Here is a 10,915-nt window from a genome sequence, read left to right as displayed (position 1 = left end):
TGCCCTTATTCTTTCTAGGGACGGGTCGACGCCGACGCCGCTTCCTTCCCGCTCCGCCCGTTGGCTTCCGGGAGCTGAAATAGAAATTCGCGTCTCTGGCTGTGGGTTGCCCCCTGCAGGAAGAAGAGGGAGGCGGACCTTCCGCCTCAAGGCCGGGGGGCGGGGCTTCCGAGGCGTGACGGCCTGCTCGCCGCTTCCGGTCCGCTCCCGTCGTCCCGCAAGCACTTCCGGGGTCGGGGCCGTGAAGCGGCTGCGCGGGCAGAAGGCGCTGTGGCTGCGGGAGCTGCTCTGGCGTGTGAGGCGCCCTCTGAAGTGTGAGGCGGCTGTCGCGGCGGCACCACCACCAACCCCCGCATCATGTCTCGGGGCTCGATCGAGATCCCCCTCCGGGACACCGACGAGGTGAGTGGGGCCGGGCGCTCCGGAGAGGACCGCGAGGGCGTCTGGCGTTTTAGTCGCTCGCTGCGCTTCCCTTTTCTGTGGTGGTCGCTGTCGAGGGGGTCCGAGTAGGGTTGCGGAGGGAGACTGGTTCGTCTTCCCACCCCTCTGCTCGCCTTTTCTCCGGGGAGCGTGGCGAGGATCCTTCGTTTGCATGTCTCGGGCCGGCGGCGGGGGAGGGCATCGACCGAAGTGTCCGCGGAGACCGAATAACGACCTGGCCTCTGGCTTTGCATCCATCATTGGCTGTAAAGCTGGGAGTTCCCAGTTCGCCCTTAACTGCTGCTGCTGCTGCTCTCTCTCTAGCAGTCCATGATTTTGACAGGGGGAATAAAAGATCCCATGGGTTAACTAATAATCCTGCCAACCTAGCATGGGTTAACTAATAATCCATGTTAACGGGTTCTGTTTCCTGTGTCCATAACATTTATTTTTGACTTCCCTTTGTTCCTGTGTTAGTTGTGTGTACATACAAACCAGAGTGATTCTGATGTTCTTTTGACAATGTGTACTTGTGCCAAGGGCTCTTATTGTAGCAGGAACTCCTCCGCATATTAGGCGGCACACCCCTAATGTAGCCAATCCTCCAAGAGCTTACAGAGCTCTTCTTACAGGGGATACTGTGAGCTCGTGGAGGATTCGCTACATTAGGGGTGTGTCGCCTAATATGCAAAGGAGTTCCTGCTACAAAAAGAGCCCTGCGACTTATTTCTTTTCCTGAATTCACTATTTGTTGGTAGGAGAACATATATAAGATGATGCTATTGAGATATATGTCTAGGTGATAGAGGTAGCAAGCAGTTACTAGATCAGTTTGATCTGTTTGACAGTCCTAGCTGTTATGCTAGGGATTAAGTGATTACAGCCAGGTGTTATACTAGCAGGCGGTCTCTATCAGGCATTGTTAGAGTCGGTAATTAATTCACCTTGATAGTGATTGGCTGGGTTTAGTATATTAGCGTATACTAATATAGTATATTAGAGATATGCAGGCTATCATACAGCATACCATGCCTTAGCTTGAGAGACTAAGTCCCCACCTAGTTGCTCCTCCTCCCTTTTGAATTTACAGTTACTAACATAATTTAGAGCTGCTTTTCCATGTGCAGACTTGGGTTGAAGTGGTGTTACCCTTGGTGTTACTTTCTGTGCTTTATACAACACGGAAAGCCATTTGTATAGGAAAACACTTATATCCAATATGTGGTTCTTCATGTATCGTGAATGTATGTGTGGTGTTTTTGTATGAGTTTCTGTTTGGAAAGTAGTCTTGTGTAAAACACTCATAAACTACAGGACTACAAAACCCCACCCGCTAAACATTTCAGGAAAGGAAGCAGTTTAAAGGATCTTTAGAGTAAATACTTTGTAATAGATATACCATAAGATTAGGGTTACCAAGTACTTACTGGGATTCGGTGGGGGACACATGATCCCCGGCCAGAACATTCCTCCCTGTAACGAACCATGCCGTCGTCAGGAAGTGACGCATGGCGACGCTCTGACAATGGGGCTGAAAACTCGATGGTACTATTGAGTTTCCAGCCCCATGGCCAGAACGTCGCCCGGTGTAACTTCCTGGCGACGACATGGTGCAGCGCATCTGTTGTCCGCACGGGAATGGTTCTGGGAAGAAGTATGTGTCCCCCGCCGAATCACGGTAAGTACTTGGTAAGCCTGCATAAGATGCATAAGTGCTAGTATAGTGGGACTCTTAGTAGCTCATTAAACTTGTCTACTGTGGCTCATGAATATGTGAATGATCAATATACAATTTTTTTTTAGGTCATCGAGCTTGACTTTGATCAGTTACCGGAGGGGGATGAAGTTATAAGTATTCTTAAACAGGAACATACTCAGCTGCACATATGGATTGCTTTAGCGGTCAGTATCTTCCCAATAACTCATTGTACAGTTTATCTGATATTTCATTTCCAGGGGAGACTCATAAGCCAGTCTTCTACATGTTTACTTGGAAAAAGCCGTGCTGTGTTCAAGGGAGGAGCTTCCATGTACATGTGCAAAGGACTGCGGAGTTAATTTTGAAATGGGAACAGTTGTCTGAGTTTGTTTGGGGGTCTTTTGTGTGTCATTTTAAACATTACTGCTGGTGTGCTTTCCTCCTGCTGTCTTGTGTTGTTGTGCTCCAATACAAATATCTACTTGTGATTCTTTTGCCCAAGTGGAGCTAGGACTTTGTGAGAAGGAGTACAGTCATGTGTTCTAAGAACCTTGTATGCATAGCACCTCCTTCTACTTAAGTGAGTGGGTGAGCTGTTCCTGGTACATGCTGTGAGGTGATCATCTGTGGTACAAAATTGCAATGAAACAGATAATATTCAGTGGTATTATATTTATAGCTGGAATACTACAAGCAAGGCAAAACAGAAGATTTTGTGAAATTGCTCGAGGCTGCTCGTATAGATGGAAACCTGGATTATAGAGACCATGAGAAAGATCAGATGACTTGCTTAGACACTTTAGCAGCCTACTATGTACAGCAGGCTCGAAAAGAAAAGAATAAAGACAACAAGAAAGAGCTTATTACACAAGCTACTCTGCTGTATACTATGGCTGACAAGATAATCATGTATGATCAGGTAAGAACACTATATGAAAAAATCATACTTTGTATACATACTTAGCAAAATCGTATTACCCATAAATCCAGTTGTGGGATTAGAAAGTGGGTGGAGTCACATGGAATTTAGCAGGGCTTCTGATTGGCCAGTGGAGATCTGATTGACTGTGCAGATTAAAATAATGTCTTAGCACCTGCCATGACAAATTTGGTTTTATTTCCCCCAGTATTTTTTAAATTATCCCTCTTCTGCCTTGCACTTGAGCTTTCTGTGTGTGTATGGCAGTCAGTTTGTGGTTGGCTTTGCTGCCTGCAGCAGACGTTTTTGAGTTGGGTCCACCACCTTCTGTCAGAATTCAAAATGTGCCCAGAGACTCAAAAGGTTGGGAACCCCTGTAATATCTGCCTTTGAGCATATACGGTATTTTTAAAAAGGTGATTCCTTCATTTTAGGAAATGAGCAGTATAACAAGAGAGGCTGGCAAGCTGTTGAGCTCACAGAACAAGCCCCCGAGTGGGTGGGTGACTCCAAAGTTGGATAACACATGCAGATCCTGTCACAAGATGTGGTTGGTTTTTTCCTGTTGCAGCAGCCTGTTGTTTAGTTTATACAGCTGATCCATAAGCAGAAACTACTTTCTGCTTATGGGTTGCTACTATTAGATATCTAAGAGACAGAGACGCTTTGTGTGGTATTCTATGAGCTTATTAAATGTCAAAATAAAATTAGCATTCTCTTTAATCAGGCATGGCCATGGTGGCTCAGAGGTTAAGATGCTGAGTTGCAGACCAGAAGGTCTGTAGTTCGGCATTTCGAGACCCTAGTGCTGTGTGACGGAGTGAGCTCCTGTCTCTGGCCCCAGCTCCTGCCAACCTTGCAGTTTGAAAGCAAGACGTTGCAAGTAGATAAATAGGTACTGCTTCAGTGGGAAGGTAACAGTGCTCTGTGCACCTTGGTGTTTAGTCATGCCGGCCACATGACCAGGGAGAAGTTTTTGGATAGCGCTGGCTCTTCGGCTTGGAAACGGAGATGAGCACCACCCCCTAGAGTCGGATTCAACTGGCTTTTGAGCAAGGAAAACCTTTTCCTTTACTTTAATCAAGCATAATGTATTCTTATATTGGCTGCAGTCACTTGACTAGTTCATTTGGAGTTACTCCCCCCCTCCAAATTTCTGACAGAAATAAATCACCTAAAATCTTTGCGTGCTGTGTAAAAATTTTGAATAATTTTAAAAATAAGCTCTGCAAATAAGCTTACAGATAAACTAAAGATAAGACTCAGGGTTGGATCCTACCAGTCTTCTGCTGGTGGAAGCTGATAATTCTTCATGTTTCCCAGCCGTCCCTTAAATCCTCAGAAGACTGTGGGACCAACATGGCCAAAAAGCCTTGAGGGACAAGGAACAGTAGCGAGGAGGGAACTGGGTGAGATCAATTCACCTTCCTCTCACAGTAGCTAGAAGCTGGTAGGGTCAAACTCAGAGTAGGGAAGTAAAAGAAGGAAAGTACGATCTGTCAGGAAAAGAAGATGCTTTAGTGTAGTAGAGTCAGGGCCTTCTATAGCAGTAGCAGGGACTTCTGTAGAAGAGGGATGCAGGCAACTAATTTTGAGTTTAGCTAGGAGATTAGTGCATGTAGAATAAAGTTTCTGAGGAACGTATGTAGTGAATAAAGTGTTCAGATAGACCGTGTGGTAGAGATGTAAAATTTCTGCAAATTTTGAAGCCATGAGGGAAAAATAGAAATTCTGAGAAAAATGGAGATGTATGGAATCCTTACTCTCCTATGAAATCTATGCTTCTTTTACTGTTTGAGCGACATAAAATGCATCATTTATAACTTGGTTAGCATATACACATGTATTCTCCATTGTGATTCCCACTTTATGGAATGGCCTGCCTGAGATCAGGAAGGTCTCCGGCCCATGGCTCCTTTTGTAGCAGGAACTCCTTTGCATATTAGGCCACACACCCTAATGTAGCCAATCCTCCAAAAGCTTACAGAGCTCTTCTTACAGGAGCTACTGTAAGCTCTTGGAGGATTGGCTACATTAGGGGTCTGTCGCTTAATATGCAAAGGAGTACCTGCTACAAAAAGAGCCCTGGCTGGTTTTCCGCTAACCAGTGTTCCCTTTAAGCTGTGGAGTCTTGTGAGCAAAAATTCTATTTTGTGAGCTACTGGCATTGAAGTTGTGAGTGAGCCATTTGGCTGCTGCATAAATTAGTTTGCTCTGGGGCTGTCCTTCCTGAGCTAAGAGAACAATGTGTGAGCCAGAAGCTAAAAAACTGTGAGCTAACTCGCACTAACTCAGCTTAGAGGGAACACTGCCGCTAACTATGCAAAACTGAATTATTCAAGGGGGCTTTTCTGCACAGGCAGTTGGGTTGGCACTGTACAAAATGGTTTACAAATTTACGTGGAGGAACGATTAGGGCTGCAGTCTGTTCTGCTGTGTATCACTTACTGTAAGTAGTATCCTATTATGTAATTCTTACTCTGCTTGATGTGTTACATTAGTACTCATGCTACACTTCAGTTTTTGTTCATTCTATTGATTTTGTTGATTCTGTTAATCAACACTTTGTTGATTCTATTGACTCAATCTGTGTAATCTGACTTGAGTCCATGTGAGAATGATGGGCTATAAATAATGTAAATAGATAGAATAAAAATTTAAAATTGTACTCTTACACCAAAGAATTTGAAAGTATTAATATCTTAATTTTCTATAACAAAAACTGCAAGTATACCCATTTTTTTTTAAGAGTTGCAAATTGCTGCATCCTATACAAATATAACATACATATCTTTAATTTTGGGGAAAAAAACAGCTGAAGATAGGAAACATTCTGTAGCGAACAAAAGAAAGTGCATTATTTGGACAGAAACTCTCTCATTGAGTCATGGTAGGTAGAACTACCGGTACATTTGGATATTAAGCTAAACTTTATAACATTGAAAACTCTGAAGTTATTAACAGTAGTTCATTAAATGCATTATGGAACATTAATTGTCAAAATTACCTATATTTAAACAAAAACAGTTCTTGCAAAGGTATGCATTTGTCTATAGTGTATGAGTTCTTTTTTCAGTGCTCCCCGAATTTCCCAGATCTTGTCCATTGAAAGATGTGTCATGTTATACCTTTTGAGTTGGAAACACTGAGGGGAATTGTCCTTGCGGGGAAAAACTGGGAGAGAAACATTTTCTAGGTTTTTTTTTCAGGCTTTCAGATCTTTACCTTGGGGATATTTGAGAAAAAGGAAGTTTATAAAGTAATGAACGGGGGAATGTGTGGATTTGCTATTGCTATTTCACTTATTCTTCAGTTAAGAGATCAGAGTAAACAAATTCACCACGAATCATTGGAGTCAGGAAGAGCAATAACTAGTATTGTCTGGGTGTAACTTGTCTTCAGAGTTTCAGGAAACTTGCATCTTTGTTCTTCCTTACTTAGAATCACTTATTGGGAAGAGCCTGCTTCTGTCTTCTGGAGGGTGATAAAATGGATCAAGCTGATGCACAGTTTCATTTTGTGCTCAACCAGTCTCCAAATAATATTCCAGCCCTTCTTGGTGAGCAAGTTGTGAAATATTTTGGGAAATTCTCTTCTGCAGTACTAAACTTGTATAAAGATCTAGAGGCTAGGCCCACCATGGTTCCTCTCATGATAGCTGAGATCCACCAAAGGCACTTTTTAAATATTATGATGTATGTATGAATAAGGGCATTCTCAGTGGCTTGGTATGGAATTTTCTCCCACTGCAGACTTGTCCAAGTCAAAAAGTAAGCACCTATCTGAGTTGACCATCAGGGCTTGAAGTTAAGTTGGCAAAAGATAGGGAAATATTAGTTATATTTTAATTTGATAACTCATTATTGTGTCTTTGTATTTTGGGATATGGGATTTCCAGTGTCTTAGGAAAACATTTCTACTTCGGTTTTGAGGTGTATGAACAGTCATTCAAATTTCTGGATCATCTTGTATATGCTGGTACAGTTAGGGATAAGCAGGTTCCTCTTGCTCCATCCCAATCCAGATCTGTTTGTTTTCACTCTCTGGATTTCATTCCAGTGGGCTTCTGTTGAATTATCACAGAAGTTCAAGAAGCAGAACTCTAGGAGTATGGGGAGAATTCTTCCCTCTGTTTTAAAATGATGCAATCAAAGCCAATAGATTAAGTTTTGATCCAAAGAGCTCTCCAAGAGGAATGACCGAGATCAATTGCAAAATGTGCCCTAATCAGATTCACAATCATTCCTAGCTGTAGTCATTTTTATGTTGTTACAAATGCCCATGCATGTCGGAAATCTCTTCCCCACCTCCCAGAGATAGCCTGGCGAACAAAGGAGCCGGTTGTGGGGGAATGGTGTGATTCCAGATCTTTTGTCTTGGAGAGGACAGGATCTTATCTCTGTCTTCTTTGCTCTGATCAACAACCCTTTCTCTGTAAGGCTAGGACCGGGAAGAGACAAGTGATCTTAATTTGTTATAATAAATGTTTTAAATAAATATATAATAAATGTCATTTCTATTAGTTCTTTTGTATTGAACTAAGTTTTGAATTTATCAAAAGAACAGTATTTTTTGCCATGGAAAAAGTAGTATGTTAAACATTTGGACCTTAGTTATGTGTACTTGGATGCAAGTCTCCTTCATGTAAAATATGCTTTCTTCCAAGTAAAGATGCTTAGGCTTATATCTGTCTTTCTGGACATAATTGCTTCTTAACATCACTTCTTTATAATTGCATGCTTCTTAGCGTGATTTTATTGGAATCATGAATTGTTGTTGAATTGATCTCCATGGCAAATTTGAGTAGATCTTTATCAACGATATTGTTTGTATTGAATAGGCAAAGCATGCATTTCATTCAACAAGAAAGATTATAGAGGAGCTCTTGCCTACTACAAGAAGGCACTACGAACCAACCCTGGCTGTCCTGGTAAGAAACATATATTTTGGTTTAATTAAAGATATTTTGGGCTCATTAAAGTTGAAAACAATGGCCTTGAATCCAAGTTGTCTGAATTTGTGATTGATTATAAAATATTTATATCCTCTACTCTTAGCATATTTGCGCCCAAGGCAAGTTAGTCATCTGTGAGCTGTCTCATAAACTTTAAAAAGCTAACTGTTGCCATGTTGTCCCTGTGATACTGGCAGTGCTGTCATCGCTCCAGTAAAATTGAAATATTTTCATTAATGTGATGCCAGGCCCCAAAGAGGCCAGGTATGCTGATCCGGGCCCTGCGGGACTTTGCGCAGTTCCGCAGGGCCTGTAAGACGGAGCTCTTCCGCCAGGCTTTTGAGTAGGAGCCTCCACCACCGTAGATAACATCGGGGTTTGTGATGGCCCTGTGACAAGATATAATATCACGTGGAACCATACCATTGAACTGAGTCTAACATTCCCGGGATACCATGGAATTAGGACTACCATCCCCAGGATACCATCTTGCGATTGAAGATCTTTCAAAACCTCTGGAGCAGCTTATACTGTTTTAAATGTTGGTTTTATCCTGTTTTATTGATTAACTATTGGCATTTTTTGCCCTATTTGTGTTTTAACTATCGTCACATGTTGCCCTATTTGTGAGCCGCCCTGAGCCCGTTGCGGGGCGGGCGGGCTATAAATTTGAACAAACAAATAAATAAATAATAAAGTCAACTTAGTGCTACTGGAGTAAAAAAGAAATCTTTTATTGGGTGAGCATCTGTTGGATAAAAGCACATGCAAAGATTGAAATACGCAACAGAACAAAAAAAGCTTGAATACTTGGGCTGACCTTTAGTTCATGCTATTCACAGTTAAACTCTTTGACTGATGGTAGATCCAGAGGCAGGGGTCTTTCCCTGCCTTACTATTAAAGATTGCTTTCAGTAACACTGCATCCTGGAACTTGCTGCACACAAAACATGTTCTCTCCCACTGAACAGTGGCCCTTACATAGCCGATTCTCATCCATGTTCTTTATGCAGAAACAATATCTTGAGTAGATGTTTTATTTTATAGTGTTTACTTTGGAAGTCCTTGCTGGCAGCTTTCCCCCCTTAATTTCATTTTATTTCTTGAAGAAGCATTAAAGCATTTGGAAGTACCTTGGATTTAAGCAAACTAATATTTCTTGATGGTGAGTTCATAGAGTTCTGGTTTTAACTAGAACTTTGTAGTTCACTATATTTCAAAGTTACTATTCTCTGAGTTCAGGGCAATGTTCCCTCTAAGCTAAGATTTGGCTTCTGCATAAATCAGTTTGCTCTGGAGCCATCCTTCCTGAGCTGAGACAAAAATGTGTGAGCTGGAAGCTAAAAAACTGTGAGCTAGCTCATACTAACTCAGCTTAGAGGGAACACTGGTCCAGGGTTTCGTTTAAGAAAAAAATTGAGAGCCCTCATGGCTGCAGAGAAAACCTGAAAACCTGTTGATGGTTGCCATTGAAATCTTAGTGACCAAGAGGGTTTCCAGTTGTCAGAGACAAAGCTTGAGCATTTTGCACAATTCCTTTCTTCTCCATTGCCTGTTATTGCCTGTTCCTAGACCTTCTATTTTTAACTCCGTTTCATTCCTCTGTTCCTTTCTACAAATGCCCATGTTGTTAGAATAGTTGAAGTGAACGTGTTGAACTTTGCTTCACTTATTCCGGTTTGTAGTACTGCAACTCTTTTGCAAAATACACCGATCTTACACTTTTAATAAGAACAGTAGTTCAGCAGTCTTTGTTCTTTTGGAACATTCTAATTGGCTGCAACCAGTTCACATGCAGAGTGAGACAGTAACGTCCCTTCTCTCTGCTGTTCCTCCCCAGCAACAGGTAGTCGGTAGTATATAATTTCTAAACACAACAGTCATAATTTGAAGCCCACAAAGCACGTTTGCTCTTTCTAACATTAAAAACTAGTTATGCCACTGGCCATCACAACATCTTGAGGAGCTATGGATAATTTCTCAGTAGTAAGCATTTGGACAGGGACTGTTATGACTCTGTAACTGTAGTAAACAAACATTAAGGGTTAATCATCTGGACCATCTCTTCCTGTATGTGCTGATGTGGCACCACACTGCCATCTAATAGTTCCAGTGCCTGCAGAAGTATGCACAAGGACTGCACTGGTTGCCAATAGCTTACCGGGTTCGCTTCAAAGTGCTGGTCGTTACCTTTAAAGCCCTATATGGCCAGGGACCAGCCTACCTAAGGGACCGCCTTGCCCCACATGTTCCCCCAAGGGCACTACGGTCGGGGACTCAACATCTACTGGATGTTCCAGGTCCCCGTTCTATTAGACTCAGCATGACCAGGAATAGGGCGTTCTCAGTGGCGGCTCCTATCTGGTGGAATGAGCTCCCAGAGGAGATCAGGGCTCTGCGGGACCTAGCACAGTTCCGCAGGGCCTGCAAGACGGAGCTCTTCCACCAGGCTTTTGAATAGAAGCCGCCACCACTAGTCCACCGGCAGCCCACCACTAGTGCACTAGTGCACCACCATCGCACTAGCTACCATCTATCCCCCGTATATGGACATCAAGTTGGGGCATGCACATCTAGTTGCTGCACTATGGGCAAGAACGGGATGGTCAGGGATAGTCATCTTGCTTTTAGAAATGTTAGAATTTGTACAGATTGTATAATTTGCTAAGCATCAAAATCTGTTTTAAATAGGGTTGTAATTTAATTTTTTGTACTGTTTTATGGTTTTATCTGGCAATATGCCCTGTAAGCCGCCCTGAGCCTCCGGGGAGGGCGGGATAAAAATGTGAATAATAAATAAATAAATAAATAAATAAATTTGCAGTCTCTTTTAGTAGCCACCAGTGTTCCCTCTAAGCTGAGTTAGTGTGGGCTAACTCACCGTTTTTTAGCCTCCGGCTCACACATTTTTGTCTTAGCTCAG

The 10,915-nt window shown here is 42.5% G+C and overlaps 1 protein-coding gene across 1 annotated transcript in view; it reads left to right on the top strand.

The window, feature by feature from the left end:
• Positions 1-357: 357 nt before the first annotated feature.
• Positions 358-10,915, top strand: part of CTR9 (CTR9 homolog, Paf1/RNA polymerase II complex component) — a 37,681-nt gene continuing 27,123 nt past the window's right edge. Inside the window, exons 1-5 of the mRNA XM_015406964.1 lie at positions 358-402; positions 2,224-2,322; positions 2,799-3,038; positions 6,480-6,597; positions 7,879-7,968. Coding sequence (XP_015262450.1) covers positions 358-402; positions 2,224-2,322; positions 2,799-3,038; positions 6,480-6,597; positions 7,879-7,968 — 592 coding nt within the window. The remainder of the gene's footprint in view (positions 403-2,223; positions 2,323-2,798; positions 3,039-6,479; positions 6,598-7,878; positions 7,969-10,915) is intronic.

This window comes from Gekko japonicus, unplaced genomic scaffold (genome assembly GCF_001447785.1).
Source record: "Gekko japonicus isolate JY-2015 unplaced genomic scaffold, Gekko_japonicus_V1.1 scaffold1489, whole genome shotgun sequence".
Classification (NCBI taxonomy): domain Eukaryota; kingdom Metazoa; phylum Chordata; class Lepidosauria; order Squamata; family Gekkonidae; genus Gekko; species Gekko japonicus.
This window is presented reverse-complemented; position numbering and strand designations above follow the sequence as displayed.